Source organism: Lissotriton helveticus, chromosome 5_1 (genome assembly GCF_964261635.1).
Source record: "Lissotriton helveticus chromosome 5_1, aLisHel1.1, whole genome shotgun sequence".
Taxonomy (NCBI): domain Eukaryota; kingdom Metazoa; phylum Chordata; class Amphibia; order Caudata; family Salamandridae; genus Lissotriton; species Lissotriton helveticus.
In genome coordinates this window covers 686652546-686675853 of record NC_136065.1, presented here as the reverse complement: position 1 = coordinate 686675853, position 23308 = coordinate 686652546, and the positions used below count along the sequence as shown (strand labels likewise).

General features: G+C 43.6%; 1 protein-coding gene across 1 annotated transcript in view; it reads left to right on the top strand.

Moving 5' to 3' along the window:
• Positions 1 to 23308, top strand: part of DNAJB12 (DnaJ heat shock protein family (Hsp40) member B12) — a 255070-nt gene that overhangs the window by 228331 nt on the left and 3431 nt on the right. The window contains exon 8 of the mRNA XM_078643078.1: positions 14000 to 14139. Within this exon, the coding sequence (XP_078499204.1) occupies positions 14000 to 14121 (122 nt within the window). The 3' untranslated portion in view covers positions 14122 to 14139. The remainder of the gene's footprint in view (positions 1 to 13999; positions 14140 to 23308) is intronic.

Here is a 23308-nt window from a genome sequence, read left to right as displayed (position 1 = left end):
GATCTTATTCAGGAGGGCAAACTAATCACCAATACCTCCGTTAGGTGCACCCTAGACGCAGCAGATACAGCAGCGTACTCAGTAAACACTACGCATGCTTGCTTGAGGATTTCAGTTTCAAACCTGAAGGGCAGGCCTCTGTTTTCAACCAGCCATTTCACATTTCGCTGCAAAAATTAAAAAAGATACTGAGGTCACAAAGTCCATGGGGGCTTTGCAGTTACATACAAATAGGGGTTCCTTTCTTCGCTCCTTTTACAGGGGTGGCTTCAAGGATATTTCCACAGAAAATCCCTTGTCCTCTTACAAGGGCAACAACCAATTGCCCTCATCAAAAGGCTATTTCAGAGGAGGTTTTAGAGGAAACAGTGGTAAAGGAAGAGGCAGAGGCAACTCCACATGCACTTCCCAACCAGTGACTTCCTTCCACTAATCGCTTCCTCTCCCCCCATCATTCCACTTCTGTCGGGGGACGTCTCTCCTAATTTTTCCCTGTCTGGAACACAATCCCCTCAGACAAATGAGTTCTACAAATTATCTAATATGGTTACTGCCTGAAAATTACAGACACTCTCCCAAACATTCTTCCAAGATCACTCGCAATATCACAAGAAACTCTTACCATTCTAAAGCAAGAAGTTCTCTCTCTGTTAGAGAAAAGAGCTATAGAACCAGCCCCATTAAAATATCAAGGGGCCGGGGTATACTCCCTGTACTTCTTAATTCCCAAGATAGACGGTTCTCTCAGTCCTATACCAGACCTCCGAGAACTAAATCTGTAATTTAGTCGGACCACTTTCACATGGTCACACTCCAACAAGTACTCCTGCTCCTTCAACAAGGTGGCTTTCTGTTCACTCTGGACTTAAAGAACGCCTATTTCCATATCCCAATACACACTGCTCACCGCGAATATCTCATGTTCGTAGTAGCAGGCCGGCATTATCAGTTCAAGGTGCTCCCATTCGGAGTAACTGCCGCACCCAGGGTTTTCACCAAATGCCTGCCAGTACTCGCAGCTCATCTACAACACATTCACTTCTTTCCATATTTGGACTACTGGCTCATAAAAGCCAGCTCGCAAGAAAGCTGTCCGTCACACTTACAAAACAGTGCGGTTGCTCCACGATCTTGGATTCACAGTAAATCTGTCCAAGTCCCATCTCCAACCATCCAACACACAGGCGTATCTGGGAGCCACAGTAGATACACAAAAGGCTTTGGCCTACCCCAATCAGGCCAGAATCCGCAATATGTAAATGTAAATGTAGCCGTACTTGTAAAGCGCACTGATACTCCTGAGTGTCCTGGCGCTGTACTCATACCGCTAGGGAACCCTTCCTGGTTTTTTCCCCGTGAAATGTCCACTCCTGGCCATCCCCAGGGTGCAACCAGGCATCCCTAGCGCTGTAGGGGGCCGTTGTGGAGACTAAGCAAGCTATTGCCCAGAGTTGCAGCGTGGGACCCATGCTTAGAGTAGGCACAGAGGCGAGAAATCAGGTCCGAGGAATTATGAGCCCAAGATCCGCCGAGACCAGCCAAGGCAGGAATTGAACCCTGGTCCCGGGACAGACCTCTGCATCAGGGTCTGCCGCTCTAATCATTGAGCCACACTTCTCCATATGCAGACTCTACTCTGTCAGTTTCAGCCTCAACAGTCATTGCCAGCTCGAGTGTTCATGCAGTTGCTAGGGACTTCAAATGCGTGTCCTTCATGAGGACTTAGCGTGTCAGAGTAACCAGGCTCAGGGTCTGTTATCAGATCTAGTGTTGGCGGACGGCAGCACCCATTGCTCTCTATAGTGGTGTCATACTCAAAACTTCTCAGGCGTGTGTTTCGGCCTGCTCCGATCAGCCCGGAAGATTCTACCTCTCCTTCCAGTGGCCTCTAGGAGGTTACTCGTTCAGGGGCTTATCATCTCGCGGCTGGACTTCAGTAATGTACTGTTTCTGGGTGCCCCAGAATCCACCCTAAATAAACTGCAGCAAGTGCAGAACGCGGCCGCCAGGCTCCTGACGGATCTTCCTAGGCGTCAGTCGGCTCGCCCTGCACTGAAGGCGCTACATTGGCTTCCCGTCAGAGAGAGGGTGAAATTCAAGGCACTCTGTGTAGCCCACAAAATTCTACAGGGGAAAGGCCCACCTATCCTTGGGGATATGGTCCAATCTTATAAGGCCTCCCGCTCTCTTCGCTCTGACCACCAACATCTGCTGCAGGTTTTGAGGGTGAGGAAGGCAAGAACCGGGGGTAGAAGATTTTCCATAAACGTGGCCACCCTGTGGAACTCCCTCCCTCTGTACTTGCGCTCGGAAGCGAGCTTTTTACGGTTTCGTAAACTTTTAAAAACTTTTCTGTTCCCTGTCTAATCCTTGTGCTTAGTGTGGTGGTGTCTCTTTCTGGATGAGCGCGGGGATGCCTAAGGGTAACCAGGCGCTATATTAAAACTCGTTAATAATAATAATAATAATAATAACTTTTCAAAAGGGCAGCCCTTCATCGACCCAGTTCCACAAATAGTGCTTACAGCAGACGCATCACTCCCTGGTTGGGGAGCTCATCTCAGGGCATGTGGAACCGGCAGCAAAAGCAGCTACACATAAATCCTCTAGAGCTTCTAGCGATTTTTCTAGCACCCAAAGCATTTCAAGTTCATCTAGTAGGCAAAGCTGTCCTGATCCATACAGACATGACATCAATGTACTACATACAAAAACAGGGGGAGACACTCACTCTCCAGCTGTCACAACTAGCGCAGTCCATCTGGAGATTGGCTATAAGTCACAAAATGTATCTACTTACAGAACACCATCCAGGAGTAAACAACCAGTTTGCTGATCTGCTCAGTCGCCAAAGACAACAGTTCCACGAATGGGAACTCCAACCTCAAGTTCTCCTCCCATTCTTTCAAATGTGGTGCTTTCCAGACATTGATTTGTTTGCCACAAACCTAAACACAAAATGCCCAAGCTTCACATCCAGGCATCCACACCCCTTGTTTAGAGGCAATGCACTATGGATGATTTGGTCAGGGATATTTGCCTACGCCTCTCCCACTCATTCCATTAGCGGTTCGGAAGCTCAGACAGGGGTCCTTGCCACTAATCCTAGTTGCTCCCACATGGACCCGGCAACCCTGGTTCACAACCCTGTTGGAGCTCTCAGTAGTTCCTCACCAAAAACTACATCTCATTCCCAATCTCCTCACTCAGAGCCATGGAGACATAAGACATCCAGATCCCAGTCATCTCAACCTTGCGATCTGGCACCTGAAATCAAACTGTTTGTGATATACTGGAATGACAATCAAATTAACCTGCTGGATGCTTCAGTTCAAAACATAATTTGCTATCTATTACATCTGCAGCATTCTAATTTAGCGTACACATCCATACGCTTACATCTTGCTGCAATAGCTGCATACCTACAGAACAGACAGACTCTGTCTCTCTTCAGGGTGCCTGTCATTAAAGTATTTATGGAGAGACTTAAAAGAATCATTCCTCCGAGACTTACACCTGCTGCAGTGTGGAATCTCAACATTGTCCTTATCAGACTGATGGGCCAACCTTTTGAACCATTGCATAGATGTGAACTGCAATTTCTCACTTGGAAGGTAGCTTTCCTTATAGCTATCACATCACTGAGGAGAGTAGATGAGCTTCAGGCACTAACCTTAGAAAACATTTTTTTACAATTACACCAAAACAAAGTGGTTCTTCGGACCAACCCTAAATTCCTACCAAAGGTCATTTTTGCCTTTCATATCAACCAATCTGTTGCCTGTGTTCTTCCCTCAACCAGATTCTGTGGCAGATAGTGCTTTGCACACTTTGGATGTGAAAAGAGTACTACTTTACTATGTAGAAAAAAGGACAAAACCTTTCCGTAAGACAAAACAACGATTTGTGGCTTTTGCTCCACCACATAAAGGCAATCCTATTTCAAAATCAGGGATTGCAAGGTGGATAGTCAAGTGGATTCAGACATGCTATGCAAAAACAAAACGAACATTGACAATTCACTCCACACGCAAACTAGGGGCTTCAATGGCATTCTTAGGAAATATACCCCTAGATGACATCTGCAAGGCTGCAACATGGTCTACACCTCACACATTCACAAAACACTATTGTGTAGATGTGCTAGCAAGATAGCAAGCTAGTGTGGGCCATGCAGTTTTACGTACATTATTTCAGTCTACTGCAACAGCTACAGGTTAGCCACCGCTTTGGGAGATAACTGCCGAATAGTCTATACAAAGCATGTGATCTACAGCTCACATGGCTCAAACGGAAAATGCTACTTAACCAGTATGCATCTGTTCTTGGCATGTAGAGCTGTAGATTCACATGCGCCCACCCGCCCCCCCGGGTACCTATACCTGTTGCAGTAACATCTTACTTAGATACATATATACATGGACATCTCTTACTACTCTTACTAACTCCATTATCAACCTCTACGGAAAACAATCTAACAATGGAGCCGATGCCCATGCGCACTATCACCGAAAGGAGTCGCCGCCTACCTCCTGACTGGAAATGACCTCTTCAAACAAAAACAAAGTGCAAACATCCTTACCCAACACTAGATGGCAGGCTAATCAAAGCATGTGAATCAACAGCTCTACATTCCAAGAACAGATGCATACTGGGTAAGTAGCATTTTCCTTCCCTGATAAAGCAGCGGCTAAATTAAAAGCTCTTTATGCTCAGTCGAGGAATCACATACCTTCAGCTAAAGTGCTGGACAAGATGAGTAATTCTGTTTTGATGCTAAGCCACGAGCATGCCACTCTAACCTGGACTTGGCTAAATGTTGCCCCCTAGACAACTTCAGGAGGCAGTGGTTCTGGAACAATTTTCAGGGTGTGAGTGTTGTCATCAGTGCTACATCATTGAAGACAGGGTGAAAAATCCAATAGTCGCACAAAGAACAGGTATATCAAATGAGCCATGCCTATTTGGCAGGAGAGTCGCAATAGTGTAGTAGGTAGCCATTGGTGCATTTTGGAACACACGATCGCAAATCTATCACTAAATGATGGTGTGGTAGCACACTGTCATTTACAGACAGCATATGTTTCAATAAAATGGCCACAATATTTGCACTAACTTGCAGTTTTACTGATAAAACTATGTAGCACAGAAACGATAATGTGTGGAACTCAGGTTTCAGCAAGTAGTAGTTTCATTTGTTTTGATCCTATGAAAATCTTTGTTTGCATTGCATTGCATCTCAGAGTTACAAACAATGTGCTTCACTTGTGCTTTCCTAACTGCTGACACATTTTGAAATATTTTTGCAGTTAATTTACAGGTATTTAAAAGTTGTTGTGTTAGAAAAAATACAGCCTTACCTTCACACTCCCAGTACCCCAGCAAGATTGTCAGATAGCTCAGTTTACAAAATTCATCTACCTTAGTGATCAGAGAAAGAAAAGTGAACCTCAGTGACAATGTAAAAAGAATTAGTACCTATTTGTCAGAAGGCATAGTCTGGCATTTGACCTCTGTCTTCGAAGGCAAAGCAGATGTGACAAGATAAAAGTACAGTTTAACGGCATCTTTATTGCTCATACACCTTCTGAACTCCAGGATTGTTATTTAGTGGGTGCTGCACCAGCACCCCTGATTCCAGTGCCAGTGCCAAGTGGTCTCCCACACTGCTTTATTGCAACTGTGAATGTAGGTACTAATACTAACTCTGATAATCAAATATACAATACGGAGAGCCATTCAGATTCTGATGAAGATGACTGGCTGCATTGATTTGGACCAAAAATACGTGGACAGTGTATTTCCAAATATGAATATGATATTTTGGATGGACCAGAAGAGCCTCTATTAGATCCAACTTCAACTCAACACCATTTAAGATCTGAGTGGGCACCAATGGATCATATAACTGCTTTAGTGCGTCAGACGGCCACCCGGGGTCTGACAACATAGTGGGCTTGTGCAGAGGACGGCCGGTTGCCGTCCGAACAGCGCACGCATGGAATTTTCCAACACAGCGGGGGAATTCCGGCCGCAGCAAAGCGGATAATTGAATATAGTAGACCAAGTTTAAACCCTCCACTCGATAAATTGGGCAGGATCATACTTGTACGCCTAGATACACAACCATGTCCTGTGTACTCCAGGCTCTATTCCCAAACTAATAATATTTTATGAATGGCGGACCTAAAATATGTTGGAGCTGAAGCTTGGGCATTATGACATGGTAAGCTTTCCTAATCACATGAAACTCATGACAAAGATTTTGAAGTTGGCATAGTAAGCAAACCAATGCAGCTCTCAAATAAGACCCCTTGAAGTATCCAGCTGGTTTCAGAGAGCAGCATTTTGTCTGGGAACGGCAGTGGAGTTATATCTCAAGAGCGCTGAAATGATCTCTCAATCAAAACAGGCATAACATTGAGAAAACTGTCTTCTTTTGGAGGAAGTCCAACACCTATGGACTTTATTTTTGTGGCCAATTTGTTAAAGAAATCTCAAAATATGTATCCACCTTTATCTTCATTGCTCAGAGTCTTTGGTATAATAGTTTGTGTGAATGCTGGTCGAAGCAGTGTTCACCCTACCAGCAAATATACTTTGGACAGTCTTTCAATATTGCACAAGGTAACCCCTAGAACCTCAAAAACAATGTCTTTTCATCCAATCACAGTACCAAATAAAGGGCAACATTGCATTATTTATGGTAAACTGGAAATATAGTTCAACGATCCTTACATACTACAGACCGTTAAAGTTTTACATATGGAGTTCTTCTAAACCCTTTATCAGTCCTTGCATGCTGTTCAAATATATTCTGGGAAAGTAAACAGTGAATTGGAGTTTCTACATCTCCAACAAAAAGAGGCTACAGAACAATCCACTTTGCAGCAAAATAGATTTTTTATTTCTGATAATCAATTTTATTGATTTTGAAATTAACACATATGCAGCAAGAAGAACAAAGCCAGCTGAATTGTTAAACTCAGTAAACTCAATCAAAGCGATTGATGATTGAACCATGTTTCATGTAAATTGAAATGTAGAACTCTTTCTAGTAATTAAATTAAATCCTGATTTTGAATCTTAAGCGTCATAACAAACATGTTCCAAGAACAGTTTTAATGTGCAAAGAGGAATCACATTAGTTTTGGTGCTCCGTACAAAACTGTGACAAAAATAGGGAAATCATGCTCCCACATACATGAGCAAAATAGATTTAAGCAACATTTTGCTTCATGAGAAGTAAAAAAAATACATCACTTCAGGTCATAAACCTCTGAAGATTAATCATTTAACACAAAGTTTGATTGATAAAATTATATTTAAAAGATCTTTCTACTCGAGTCTTCACTGAACAAAACAAATGTCTGCAATCCGTTTGGTGAAGTCGGTCAAAAATCTCTTCATTCCACCTAACAAATATCTTGTATCTTAATCTGGGGTTTATCCATGCTTTTACCTACTTGGAGCTTCCACCCACATGGAATTTCTAGGGAGACTCAGAAGTCTGCATTTTCCTCAATCAAAAGTTACTCCAATGAAATAAGAACTTGTGTCCCTCCCACTTAAGTCGTGCACCTCCTTTAAATATGTTCCAGAGTAATGGGACTCCTTAATCTTTTCCATTAAGGGCATATTGCCCTTCATTATAACGTCCTCAGAGATTAAAGAGTTGTTACCTAGAAATAGGTCTTTCAGTCTACAACATGATTCCTTTAGATCACAAAGCAAGAGAAGAAATATGAAGAGGTTACATGGCAAAGAGAGCTGTAAAGGCAAAGGAGTAATCAAATCTTACCTAGATCTACTGTTCGAGACCTATACAAATTTGTTAGAATGGAGCGCTCACCGTGGCCAGTATTCAACAGGTTGTTTATGGTCACAGATGGATATAAACATGTGCATCTCTTATTTACACCATTTAGGGAGTGCAGAATCAAAGCTCCTTGCACCACTGGTAATTGTGTCTTTCGCACCGTACATCAGAGCCAAATTTGTTGTGGGAATCTGCCAAAACAAAGTTGCAGATTGGTATTCGAGGAACGACTACATTACAGTGACTAGAGTCCCAGCTTGTCAGTTTTTTTTGCTTACCAGAATTGATTGTCATATTATTTCTTTGCTCTCAAGAGAGCTTTTTTTACTCGTTATTCAATTCTTAGATTTCTTTATTTGATCCTCGTCTGTCTGTTTCTTCTTAATTTTCGGAATTCTTGATTCGCCTTCCTTTAACTCTGTTTGATGATCTTTAATATCAGTTGCCTAAAATTACTCTGGGCAAAATCTGTGGTCTGTATTTCTTTTGACATTAGGATGTTTTGTTAACAGTTTCTTCATAAATTCTACCTATACTATAGAGAATTAGTCATCCTGATTTTGCCAGTCTTTCGAAAGATCTACACATTTTGTACTTCTGTGTCCTGTATATTTTGATCATCCCACTTCAGTTTCCTATGACTTTCAGTAAAGACTGAGTATGCTAAGCAATTAGCTTTTGGTAGCGGAAGAAGCCTAGTATTTATTTCAGTGGTCTGTGGAAAGTGGTCACTTTCAGGTCGATGCTCTATTTTAAAACTCCTAATATGTCTCCAAAATGACATGCTTGCCTCCAGAATGACACACTTGTAGTTGTCTAGTTGATGATTATCTAGTTAATTCGATTTAGGGAAAATATGAGTCCAGGCTAGTGGTTCTTTCTCTCTTCACCTTCTGTTAAATATTCTTAGTCCAGCCTGCGAGCTGCTTGTCACAAATATTTCGCCTGTTTTATTACTTCACTTACTGGATGGAAAAACCTGGGTGGGTATATTCCAGATGAGATCTTGCGCAGGAAGTTGATCATCAACACAGGAGCTCTGAAATACATTGATATACAAATTTCCATTTAACAATATACATGATTCTCTGTGCGTTAAGTTTAGCTCCAAAATAATGATAATAACTTACTTATAGTTTCCCTCTTCTTATTTGTTGATGGATGAATGTAGATATTAAAAAATGTCAGTGAGAACTGATCCTCTAGTGACCATCGCTCTATTTCAACTGATAGTATTGAGGTCTTATTGTACTGGGGTTAAGCATATTTCATGGTGATATTAGTACTTATATATGTAGCATGACCTCCCATTGGGCGACCTTTATTTTTTACTGAATTGTTAAACTCAGTAAACTCAATCAAAGCGATCGATGATTGAACCATGTATCATGTAAATTGAAATGTAGAACTCTTTCTAGTAATTACATTAAATCCTGATTTTGAATCTTATGCGTCATAACACTCCTGTTCCAAGAACAGTTGTAATGTGCAAAGAGGAGTCATATTAGTTTTGGATCGGTCAACTATCATGCAGCCTCTTAGCCGGTTGGGTAAAACTCCTTAAAACCAGCTCCAATTTGAATTTGGGCTTGAGTGCTTTTCGGTCTCTATCGTGTTTACCGATGTGAGGTCAGACACTCTTTTTGCAACTGTCAAGGTATGTTTTTTTGCAATATTGACTTATTGGTTCTCTATTTGGTTAAGATGGTTGAATGAAATAAGGTAATTTTGTGTTGACATTTTCTAGCACAAATGGATATTCATGGTCATAGTAGTTAGTCATTTTTTTTCCTCATTTTTTTAAAGATGTCCCTTTTACGGCATGGACTAACTGTGCGGATTCGATGTTGGCCCAGGTAACCATGGTCGGTTCATTTAAGTAACTCCCACAAGGTAGTAAAGATTCTACTGCAGCAAAACTGCCCTTCGTTTTTTGTTTTTTTTAAATGTGATTTCTTCGATAACTTAAGTAGAAAAGGAACTTTGTAAAAATGTACTTTAGGCTGCCAGGGCCAGAAATGGCTTAAACCCAGTCCAACCAATTACCACATCTTCAGAGTTGGAGTAAACATCCTTGCAGGGAGACTTAATGATCCTATCTCAGAGGAAAGTGTCCTGCCTCTGGGAATAGGAAAGGCCCCTGGGTGTTAACTGCTGGACACTTAGCAGGGATTAGCTATCTGGGAGTGGACAGTAACAGTTTGTCAGATTAAATGGTAGCGTTAGCACTACCTCTTTTGGCTTTAGGCTCCAGTCACAGTATGAGGGAAAACCTGTTTTGTCCCTGTCGGGTAGGGGTGTGGACATGAAGATGAGGGCAGATCTGCTTGGTGGCAGCTAAGTTCTGCTATTTTGAAACAGGGGCACATGGGTAATTTTGCAGTAAGGCAAAGAGGCAGTGCTGCAAAAGCATGTGAGAGGAGTGAGAATAAATTGTTACGATTGAGTAGAATTTCTCCAACAACTCCGCCGCCATCTCTGCAGAATATTCCTTGACCTGGAAAGACTCCATCTGAAGAATGCCTTTCTGGAAGAATTCTGATTTCTGGCTCTTGCTTGAAGGAGGACACACAAAAGGACTCAAGGACCCCAGGGTCCTACTGGTACCCAGGGACTGGAATTGCTATCCACTGTTCAAGTAGTTGAATCCATGTATACCCGGGCGAGTGACACAAAAAGCAGCAGGACTCCTAACTCAAAGATGGCCCACCTACTACAAAGGACTAGACCCTGCGTAGACATGGCGGGTGAGGAACCAGGTGCCCGATGCCTATCCTGAGAAGTCAGAGGTTTGCGGGAATGCCAGAAGATGCTTTACCAGCCATTGGAGTCTAAGTGAATGTTAAACCCTTTTGACTGTGGCAACCTGTTTGGTGTGTCCAATCTCCACTTAATTGCTGTCGGCCTGAAATTGTACCTAGTTCCCAGTCAACCACTACCTGCTGTTTTTTCATATTGCTTGATTTTTTCCTAGCCGCATTTGCCTTAAATCTTTACAAATCCATATTTATTGTTCCCCTGAACCTTTCTTGGTGATCTCGGTGTCTTTTTGCTGATTGAATCTTTATCTATGCTTATAAAGTGGTTTGAGAATTTTAATTATATTGTTTTCTTTTTTTTTTAATTGTAGCTAGTTGAATTTGCAGATACTTCTCTGGGGATTACCTGCTGCTTGTGCCATAGCTACCAGATGTTGAACAGAGATTTTCTCAGAACTGTGTTTTGGCATAACCAGTCTAGGCTTATTGGGCTCATAGGGGTCCCTCCGTCCCAAATTAATAACCATTTCTGACAGATACCAAATGGCTACATGAAAACAAATTAAAAGAAGATAATGCTGGATAATATCTAATGATTCGTCAGGTTACCTCATGAAAATAATACTATGATCTCAAGAAATAGGATAATCCTTTGTCAGAGTTCAAACCATTGAGTTTCATAGTTGATAATATAAACACAATAGAAGGCTCAGTTTGTCTTAGTTTTAATTCTCTATTTCCTACTGACAAATGAGACCCAAGTGTAGATGCCTGCAAACCTGATAAGTCCCTTATCAAAATTATGATTGTCTGTAAACAGACCCCCAGTATATTGTGTTTTAGCAATGTGCAAACAAAAATCGTAAAATCTGCACTTTTGAAAAAATCCCCTGATTTTTACAAAAGTGCCTGCAAAACTTGAGTAGAGTAGACAATTCCAGAAACAACCGTAGTTCTCGTTGCTTTTTAGGTCTCGCCTAGGCAGCGCTTTCGCTGTCTCTTAGAGACATACTGTATTCAGGATATGGGCATAAAGCTCTGCCCATTTTCCGCCCAGCTTTTTTATTGGGTCCTGTCCCTGTCCTTTCTAAATCGTGGCTTTTCATTGGTCAATAGGCTTAGTAGTCCCTCCTTGGTATCACCTTGTCTCTCCTTGTAACCTCCCATGACGACACCCCCTGTTACATGTGTTGTTACTCCCTAGGTTTTAATTACAGCCTCAAAGCATCATTTTCTTAAAGGGCTTCAAGCACGACACACGGTTGGTCCTAAGCAAGGCTGGCAGTGGTTACTTTACTCATTAGCAAATCTCACATTCATCTGTAAATTTACCTTCATAAGCTCCACACAAAGTACAACCTAATCCATAATTAATATAATAATTTGTTTGTCACATTTCAAAGCTACTAATTTTATGGACAAAGCTATTTGAATGTACTCGCAGTACTGTCTTGCATGCAATGCATTATGGGTAGGTTGGATTTACCATATCTTCTGCAGGGTGCAGTACCATATGTGGCAAAAGAGGTCCCATAGGTACTGCACCCTGCCACATGGCATTTATATTGCCAATTACTCCAACAAATGCAAGACCGATTTGCATTTCCAATGCAATAGGTCTTGCCTTTGTTAAAATTAGAGCTCTTGGCGTTGAAAATTACAATTCTTTTTAACCTTTACTTTGTTATACCATTGGCAATAGTGCTATACAAATATAATAACTCCACTGCAAATAAAAAAACCAAAAGAAAAAACATTGGGTTTTTTCAACACCATCAGCTCTAACTTTAACAAATGTGAGACCATTTGCATTGCAAATGCTTGTTGAAAGATGTGTGTTATTTTATATGTGTGAGCAACATAAAACAGATGCACAGGCTAAGAAAACGTTATCTAGTTGATACAGTGTAATTTCTAAAGCAGCAGTGCTCTTGCAAGGCAGAAATCCATCAATGTGTTGATTTTACCCTGCCGTGGTTGATTTACCCTGCCATCATCCCCCGCCATCCCCCTAACCACCACCACCTCCACCTCCCCCACGACTCCTCACTTGCCACCCTCCACTCATGACTAATCTGGCCCTTCCACCACCCTCCTCTGACTGGTATGGCCCCCACCTCACTCCAGGGCACTCCCTCAACTGCCGCTGGCTTGCACACTGCAGAGAACGCAAGTTGTCTGATGCCAGAAAGAGCAGGTTTCATTTTACAATCTCCTCTCTGTGGCATCAGATATCCTCCAATTCCGTGGTGTGGTGCTGCTGGCGACTGCGAGGTTACAGACCATGACATAGCAAAGTCTACAGCAGTGACAGACCACAGGCCGTGAAGTATTTTTGTGGCAGGCACATGTCCTGCCTTCCGCAAAATTAGCATGAATTTTGAGTTTATGGGCCGCAAATATTTCGTTGTTTGGCTGCCAAATATGGCACTCAAAGCCAAAAATCCGGGGGGCGTCTCTTTAAAGCAGCTGGATATTTATCGTCTTTCTCTTGATGGGTCAAATGTGTTCAGCAAAGAATAGGCGATGTAGTTTAATAGTAATGCCTACACGTTACGGGCCACAGAGGAATTGTAACATATACACAGCACGCAAGCTTCTACAATTTGGAAATCTTTCATCAGCAATTAATTCATTTCGTGGTCTGCCCTGAATGTCAACAGGCTTTCTCAGACTGGATCCTCATCGTCTTCATCACAGAAGTCTACAGCGACCCAATAAGGGTTACTTGGTTCAACACATCTTAAGGACTTTCACAACATGATATAGTGAGGACTGGAATTTATTACCACTTAATATTATTTGTTCACATATCACTGTTTGGGGGTCCTTTTCCCTGGTGTTCTAGGTATTAAAACTTGTATATGTCTTTTTAAAGCCTGGTTGCTATATATTAAGCAACCAATGAAGACGTACAATACTGTACTCCGTGCCTTTAATAAAACCAGGACAACTGCTAAATACTGATATTGCGGGTATGGTATTTGGCGTTTTCTTTTTAGGCATTAATCCAATGTTTATAATGTTGGAATGGGGATTTAAGTTTACACATGCGCATACTGGAAATTTGGACTATTTTGCTTGCAAAACTTCCATAGTGGGTGCAATTTGCAGCCAGTGTGGAATCAAACGGAAACAGGATTAGCACTGTACTTCCACTGAGGCCTTAAGTTTTATATATATATATATATATAACTCAAAATCATGAACCTCGGCCTCTATCGCCAACGATAACTTCAGGTACAGACCACAAATACGCATAGAATAGAGTATTTCGGTGTTTATTTCTCCATTGTCTATATTATATGTATATATATTATATGTATATATTATATGTATAAAATTTTCATGAGTTTCTATGGTGGCATGTTGTTGATATAAGGTTGTGTTTCATAATGTTCTCTTTTCTTTTTTATTGCAGAGGAAGGCTTGCTGTACAGGGCGCGTTATTTTGGAGATTCAGATCTCTATCAAAGAGCACAAAGAATGGGCACCCCCAGCTGTAGCAGACTATCTGAAGTTCAGGCCTCAATGCACGGCTAGATCCTCGTAGTTTTAAGTGTAAGCGCTTTATCTTTTTTTAGAGCTACATTAAGGGGAAACGTATGAGCATTTGGTTTTTAAAACGTTTTTCTGGGCTTAATAGAGACAACCGCTGGAGTGTAGTTCTCAAATATTGTTAGCTTCTTTTGGGGAACATCTCTTATTAAAACTCTGTGTAAATTGCTGGTGCGTGAATGATTGTGCAGTAAATCCACGTGTGTGCAATTGATTTGTATATGGCCTTAATGTTTTGTATAGCTTGTTAAATTCACAGTGTGCACAGCCCTTCATGAAAACAGCGCAAACTTTTCAAAAGGCTGTCATCCTGTTATTCTTCATAATGGTGAGCCTGCTTTGGAAGCCATGCTTATTCCTATACAACATCCTACAATCAGGGCCGGCTTTAGCATTGGTGCCACCCGGTGCAACAAACAATCTTTTTCACCCTCCCCTCAGGCCCCCATGCCCCACTTCTCCACGGATTCCCTCACTACCTCCCTCAAGTAGTGCCCCTCACCTCTCCATAGACCCTCTTTCACATGCATTTCATTTGTTTTAAAGCGCCTCTCATACCAGTGTAGGTTGTCAAAACTTTACATCACACATTCTACAGAGACAACGAGTGAAACGTGTGTAAATCAGTCTATAGCAAATGTTACAGAAGACAATGAGGACTACAAGGTGAAGGAATCACGTCAGCCTTACTGGAAAGCAGTATATTTTACGAGTGTTTGGTCTGGAGAAGTACAAACTCAGGATATAACATTTAATACAATGGTTAGGGTTGGCTTTACTAATAGGAATGTATTGTTACCAAACCCTCTTTAGCAACTTTTGATAATGAAAGACTGGGGGTATGGGGCTGGGGGGGGTGACATAACTGATCTATTTGCATAAAATACAGTTCTGTGATCTGCATCGTACACATTTGTGTCAGCAGACATTAACATAGCGGGCTCTACCAGCCATTAAAGACCCGCTCCACCCTTAAAGGTCCAAGGCAAGGGCCTTTAAAAAGAGAGTGGGCCTTTAATAGCCAGTAGAGACCACCACGGACGGCTCTAAGGCTATTAGAACATACCGCCCCTAGAAGGCAGAATATTCTAATTTGTAAACCAAAGGTCTCATGGAGCCAGAGAGGGATGAAATCCCCTCGGGCTCCGTGAGGCCTTTGTTCACAGCAACACCTGTGAACAAACATTGGAATGTTGATGCTTCGGGCTTCTACCGGCGATTTGAAGCCTGGAGCACTCCATTGTCTTCAATGGAGTGCTCAACATTCCAATGTTCTAATTAGGAGCGGCCCATGCAGGTAAGAACGGTGAGGCGAGGGAGCAAGTTTGGGGACAAGTCGACTGATGACATAAAATAATAAAAAATTTTAAAAAGGAAACCACTTGCCTTTCGCGGCGAGCACAAGTTTTTTTTAAATATTTTATTTTACCTCGTCGTCTGTCAGCTTCACAATCCCCCCCCCCGCCCCCCGGACCTCACTACTCCTGGCGTTTTTCGTCCAGATGTACTAAGGCTTTGCACCAATGCAAAGTGACACAGCGCAACACATAGGTTTTTACTTTGCAGCACAAAAGTTATTTTGCATGAGAATAGTGCACTCTTCCCTGCAAAAAGTAGTTTTCATCACTTTGAATAAAGGGGGTGTTACTTGTGGGGGATTAGTGCAAATGCTCATATCTTTTGAAGCAAAGTCTGATCTACTAAGATAGACGGAGCAGACATTTCTCAATAAACCCAAGTATTGCACGTGTGCTGAAGTGCACAGCATAAATCCAGTGTGTGGGATCCTTCTGAGTTGTCTAGGTAAAGCAGCCTAACAAGTGCACCAGCTCTGGTGTTGACATCAGCAGCAGGCCAATATTAGTTAATAGGGCTCTGCACTGTGTTTTCTCCCATGCACAGTGTAGCACAGCAAATGTGGTTGCTGTGCTGTATGAAAAATAAGTACGTCTGCCTAGTAGTCTCTTACCAAGAATGAAACCCAGCAGTATAGCACCAATAATGATAGATAGTTTCCAGTAAAGGAAGCTACAGGAGGTAATCCAGGATTGCACTGTTTTGTGAGATTAGCAGGAACTCCGATTTTAATGGGTTGAATTTCAAGAGGTCGGTTATCATCCCCTTTTGTAAGGTCTTGGCAACCTGGTTGTCCTTAGTGTTGTCCCTTTGGGCAAAATCCAAGTTGTGAGCTGATTCTCCAGAGGATTGGTTGTGGATGGACTGAATGTATCCTGGCATTGTATTCCATACTTGGGTATCTTTGTTGAGGAATTGCTTCCTCCAATTTGCGATTAGTTGAAATCAGGGAGTGAGTTGTAATTGTTAGGAGCCACTTAATGGACGAGTAGGTTTCCTAGGTTATGGACTATTTTTTTGTGCGATGTTGCTCTTTTGGGTAGAGGCAGGTTTTGAGCAGGTTTCCAAAACCGAAGTGTTTGTCGGGAGATGAATTAGGTCTTTGTAATACATTCCATAGTTTGGGACCTTTGGTTGAGAAATAGTTTCCTAAGAATCAAATTTTGTTGAAATGGGAGATCATGATTTGTAATTCTGAGGAGGAACCTCTTGTATGTTATGCATGTGTAATATTAACGTATTATCCTGTACCGCCTACGACAGCCTGAAGCGCCTGTAGGATGTCTAGTAAACCTTTTCAGTTTGCTGCAGTGGGCCTCTTTTGCAGTCCATGTGCCTCATCCCGTCTCAGCGCCCCTGCTTCGGCCCTACCCCACTTAAGCAATGCGGCTTGCCAGTGTCCCATGCCAGACAACCCACTGGTCTTCCAATGCAAGGTAACCATTCTGCAGACCATCAACAACGCCAAATCAATAAAGCGGTTCGTGGCTTCCCTAGCGTTTCTACGTTTATAAAGGCCCAGCCCGCCGCTCGCCATACTATAAAGGTAGGTACGATCCCCATCCTGAACAAACAAGGTTTCGACCAGTTAACCCCAAGGCACGAAGCGGCTTAAAATTATGCCAGAATACTCGCTATTTCAGCAATGCCTGCCTGTATATCTTTCAGATGAATCAAATCATCGTCTGCATATGGCAAGACCACATGCTTCGCCCCCGCCTGTGGTGTGCCCCAGTTCTGACCCAGTTGTCTGAGCCTCTGCTCCAATGGCTCAATTGCAGGGCAAACAACAGTTGGGAGTGGGGCAGCCCTGACTTGTGCCTTTACTCTTGTGAAAGGGGGTGAGACACATTGCCCTATTTTCACCGGTGCTGTGGGCTCCAAATATAGGGGCCTTGTGAACCGCTGTAATCTACCGTCTGTGCCCATTGCACTTTGTTGCAAACATGTACTCCCAGTCCACTGTTTCAAACACTTTTTGCTGCTCCAGTACTACACACTGGCTGGGCACACTTTCCAGTACTTTATAGAGTCTGCGGACATTGAGTGTTGTGGACCAACCTGGTGGGAATTCTTTTTGATCCAGATGGCCAGGTTTGGGAGGTGTTCGAGTAGCCTCACTGCTAAGATTTTGCTCTGTTTTTTATAGTCCATACCTATCATCAGTAGGGGCTTGTATGATATCCGTTCCAAAGGGTCTCGCCATGGCTTTGGAAGCAAGACTAACAATCGCCCCGTAGTGAGGGTATGGCATAGTTTAACAGCTTTGAGATCACTAGTGCTTCATATGTTTTGTAATATTCAATAGGTAGCCCATCCAGTCATTGTTTCTTACGTGCAGCAACTTGTCAGATTGCTCCTTGGATTTCCTGTTCTATAATTGGGGGGGTGTTAAGATCTCCTCTCCCTATCAGCGCAATGACAGGCTGTGTAATTTTGGTGAGGGAGTCTCAGATTTGGACCTTTCGGTCCTCTGTAGGGGATCATATATTAAAAGATAATAGGCAGTGAGCGCTGCCTGTATGTCAGTTTGACTAATGGCGAGATGTGTCGCAGCTACCCGCATCACGCTTGCTGATGGTGTTGCCGTGGCACTCTTAAGTAACCATGCCAGGAGTCGGCCTAGTTTATAGCCCTCAGCGTGTCTCTTCGCCTGGCATGCCCTAAAGTCAACACACTGCAGTGATTCCATGAGGTGGACATTCCGCTCTCTCACTTCAGACAAAGCAGGCCTCTCAGTGGGGTCGTCTCGCACAATTGCCAATGGCACATAGCAAAGTTTCTGTCAGTGCCAGTTTTCGGTCAAGGGTAGCTCCTTCGCCATCCATAGTATGCATGCAGTGACCCCATATCACCTCCGTCAGTGCTTCCCACTCATGTCAGCCTTGCTGTAGCAGTGCCCCAGTTGCCTGCTAGGTAATTTGATTGGGTGGTGTTAGTAGAGTCCCAGAATATCGAATCCTCTAACGCAGCATGTTACAATCACCAAGTTAGTACTGGAGGGAGTGGTGTTCCTCACGTTAATTGGAGCTGTAGTGCATTATGGTCCGACAGGGTTTTCCCAAAATACTCTGCCCCGTAACATTCAGCTGTGTGGCATGGTGCCAGAGAATGCAGTCAAAGCTCATGTGGCGACGAATTATATGAATATTCCCTGGCGTCTTGAGTGTAGTACGTGCCACCTATCCACTAGGGACCATTGCGCAAGCCACTGAAATAGGTAAGTCGCAGCATCTACCATAGGGGAGGTCGGCAAAGAAGGGTGCGAACAGTCCAGCTGTGGGTTCAGTACACAATTAAAATCCCCTCTGTTACGCCACATTCAGAGCATAAATACTCCCTAGATGTATATGTCTGCCATCTAGTTGTAACAGCAAATCAAAAGGGAGAGAGAGGACTAGGTAAGCCAGTCCGGGTCCCCTGGTTATATGTAGAGATATCAATATAGGACTAGCTATGTTGTGTTAGTGAAAACTCAGAAGGTATATCTGTGGGCAAACCCTTAGGTTTGGTCATGAAGCCCTCACACACCAACCTGGTTGGTGTCATGCTTCATCATCGGGCCCACCACAGTGACACCGAATGTGTCCCGGGTGTGCTGCAACTCCAGATTACTGAGGAGCTGGTATTCTTACTGAGTGTGCAGTGCTGGTGAGAATGAAGGTGAAAGGTTTAAAAGCTATGCAGGTGGTCCCAGTTCCCGAGGGTAAAAGGTAAATGTAATACCTGGGCCCCTGTTAGCAAGATAAAAAGGCTGTGGACGATGTGGAGTGTATTAGGAGCTCCTACGTCCTTGTGGTCTACATGTTTCAGCCAGGCCTTTTGATTAAAACTGGCTTTCCTCAGGACCAAAATGAGTATGTGTGAGTGATAATAAACTATATTAAGTGAAAATGTGTGGTAAAAAAGTGTTGCACTCGCTAAGGTGCTGTACGTGTAAGAGGGGGATTCCCTCTGCTTTACTGTACATAGAACACAAAGACAATACAGACATACAAAGAGAATCAATGAGAATGGTATTAACCAAAACACAACATATGGCCGACTTCTGGTGTGCGTGAGCGACCTAGAACGGCAGATAACTTTGCCATGAGTGTGCCATGGCTAAGGTGAACTATGGCTGTAAAATATTAAACGCAGTGGCAGTGGTGGGCTACACAGCGAAACAAGCATAGCGTGAGGTACAGGTAAGTATGGTACATAATTCCTCACACTTGCTACTTGCTGTTAAAGCCTCATGGGTCACTTGGCAGGGAGGGAAAGAAGACCCTAAACGTTTGTAGAAGATTACAGTTAGGATGGTACATGTGGAGAGAAATTGCTGCTTACCCAGAGCGTTGTGTAGAGATCACGTTTACTCACGGTATTTCCGATCAGCGTGTTCCTGCGACCTATCGTCCTGCTCCAGTGTCCCGAGTGAACTTTGCATGGAACAGGTATGGGCTTAAATAGCCGGTTCGATTGGTATCACCTGGAGAGGGGAGAGGGTGCGGTCGCGTTTCCTTTTTAGAGCGCGGGCGCTGGTAGCTAGCGGCATTCACGCTGCGCATGCGCGATGTGAGGTTCCAGCGCATGCGCGGTAGAGGCGTGCGCGAGCACTATGTATTCGCGCATGCGCCACGGTACCAGGACTAGGTTAGCATTGGTATTGACATGTGCGCGCAAGTGCGTGCGCAACTGGGGGGTAAACAACGGAAAAAGAAAATGAAAAAAGGCCCGTGTGGGTCCATTGAGGTTTAAAAAGCAACAATAGCGATTGGGAGGCATATGGGCAAATAAGGCAAATACAGAGTAGGGACAGACCACGAGTCTGAGCGCAGACAGGGATACAGACCAATTACTTATTTAGGAGTGTTCATCTCGCTAGAGCATTCCACGGGATGGAGTCATTGAGCCCCTCTGTATGGGTAGAAAGGCGATAAATCCAGCGTTGCTCTTTGGAGAGCAGAGTTTTCTCATCACAACACGAAGGTGCGAATTGTTCGATGACTGTCCAGGTGAAATCATTCGGGGTGTGATTTTGCACGATGAAGTGCTGGGTCAGCTTGCTGATGTTTTTGCCACAGCGCATTGTGCTCCTGTGCTCAGTCATCCTGGTTCTGACTTTCCTGGTAGTCATGCCTATGTATCTCAAACCACAGCGACAGGTGATTAGGTATACTAGGTTAGATGAATTACAATTCGTAAATTGTCGTTGTGTCCAGGTTTTACCATTTTCCAACGACAATGTTTTGGAAGGGGTAGTCAGGTGGCAGACGCTGCAATTGTAACACGGTTGATGGCCTGTTAGTTCTGGTAGACCCCAAGTGTTTAAAATTGTCTGGCCGGTTTGTTGTGTCTTTCTGGGTCTCGTGGATACCAGCTGGTCCTTCAGATTTTGTGCTCTTTTGTATGCAAAACGGGGGAGGTCCCAGTTCCTCGTGCCTGAATTGATGATCTTCCAATTTTTGCGAATTATGCTGGAGACCTGGTTTGAGGCGGTGTTATAGGTGGTGACACATGTCATGATGGGTGTTTCTGGTGGTCTGACCACGGTTTCAAGAAGGGCCTCCCTGTTCTGGTTGCGTGCTCGTTTACAGGATTTTGTGATGATTCTGGATGGGTAGCCACGGTCTTCCAACTTGTGGACCAAGGCTTTGGACTGGTGTTTGAAGTCATGGAGGTTGCTGCAGTTCCGGCGTATGCGCAGGAACTGTCCAAATGGCAGATTCTCCCTCAGGGGTCTGGGGTGGAAACTGTCAAAGCGCAACAAAGAGTTCCTGGAAGTCGGTTTGTAATGAGTGGTTGTTGTTAGACCCCCCTGATCAGCTTTTATGTTGAGGTCTAGGAACGCTAGTTCAGTTGGGCTGCTAGTGCAGGTGAACTTGAGAAAAGGATCGAGGCTATTGATCCAAGTGAGGAAATCTTTCAGTGCCATCTAGTTGTCCCTCTACATGGACAGTCGTACTCCTAAAAGGCACTGAGGGCCTAATCCATATAAGGGCCCCTCTAGCATAAACTGAGTGTGTGGTGCTGTAACATTGGCCCCACCATCGTTTTTGTAAATGTATGTCCTCTCCCTTGGGTATGTGCGTTTCTTGGAGGAATACTATCTGGGTGTCCTGTCTCTTAATGTATTGTTTTCACTGCATATCTCCTACGAGCTGTCCCTCGTCCCTTCGACATTCCATGTGAGAAACTAATCTAGACATACATTAGCCATAATCCGATGGAGGAATGGCAGGCATGGGAGTAAGAGGCGGGAAACATCCTTTTCAACGCGGATGTTACCCCGCAGCGCTTTTACGACGCGTCCTTTACAACGCAAGTCGTAACCACGACTTGCGCTGGAGGGTGCTAAAGGATAAAGAATAGTATATTTACTATTCCAACACCTTCCCTACTATCCACGGGGACTGGTGTTAGAATAGTAAATTATACTATTCACTATCCGCGCCCCCCCCCCAACGCAAGTCGTGGTTACGACTTGCGTTGTTACAGACGCGTCGTAAAAGCACGCGTTGAAACGGTACGCGTTGTACCGTCATACATCCGTAAGAGGCATATCTACTAGGTGCACTAGTGCAAGGGATAGTCTGCACTCTGGGCAGGCCCCAATCATGCTGCATGGCTTATAAAAAACTAAGAACAGAATTCCCAATCCCAAGACGGCAAAGCAACATCTAACTGCCCAAACAAATAACACTCACTGCCGCTCGCGGGGACCTGTAGTCTGTATGCTGCCACATACAGAAGTTCTCCTGGAGAATGAGGGTGGAAGCCAACCTTCGAAGATCGGCTCTCTTGTAGACAGTGTGCATCAAGCAAAAAGGGGGGAAGTGTATGACCCTTCTGGAATCAATCTCTGCTTAGGTGTAGTAAGCCACCAGGGCCGCCCTCATCGAGCCTGTTACTCTCAGAGAACCCCAGCGCGGTGGTTTAGGCTCAATGAAACCCCTGGGGGAGGGTAGAAAGAAAACGGACATCTTGACGCATTTTGTTTTGCTTCGGGGGGCTCACATGCACATCAGGTCTTGGAAACCACCTCCTGTGGCCCCCGGAAGTCTGTCTACAGTTGGCGTCAGGCAATGTCATCCATAGTCTGTGGCGTGACAGTCGTGAGGTTAACTGAGGCAACACTTTTCTCCGATTCACTCAACCCTGTCTCAGATGGTGTCTCTTCAAGGTTGTGCATTGATAGGGAACACCTCCCCACCCACATGTTAATGGCCGTGGATAGCGTCTGCACCTGTTCTTAGCATGCTTGGGCGGTGGTGGGGGCCCCAGCCACACCACATCTCCACTCCCATGATGGCGGCAAGTTGCTCTTGTCCTTATGTTATATTGCATTTGTAGCGCGCACTGTCCTGGCACGAGCCTTACCATGTACTATACCAGTCCATTCAGAGGCGGATGTCTAATCACTGAAATTGTTATAGAGTGGAAATTCTAAAGATCTGCTAAATATAGACTACTGTCAAAGGCTGTATAAAAGCACAATGGTGTAGCTGGTTAAGGTAAAAACATACCGCTATATGTATCAAGCTATTTAGCATTCGCAAAGGCCGAAATTCTGCGAATTTCGGCCTTTGCGAATGCTAAATAGACAAATGGAATGTATCAAAAAAGTTTGATGCAAAATAAGGATTAGCAAAATTTGCTAATCCTTATTTTGCGATTGCACTTAAGGAATTGCAAATTTTGCGATTCCTTAAATGCAATGTATCAAACAAATATTATGGAAAAAATGCCATTAAGGATTAGCAAATTACCACCAACTTCTAGTTGGTGGTAATTTGCGAATTCTTATCAAAAAGCTTTTTTGAAAAAAACCAAA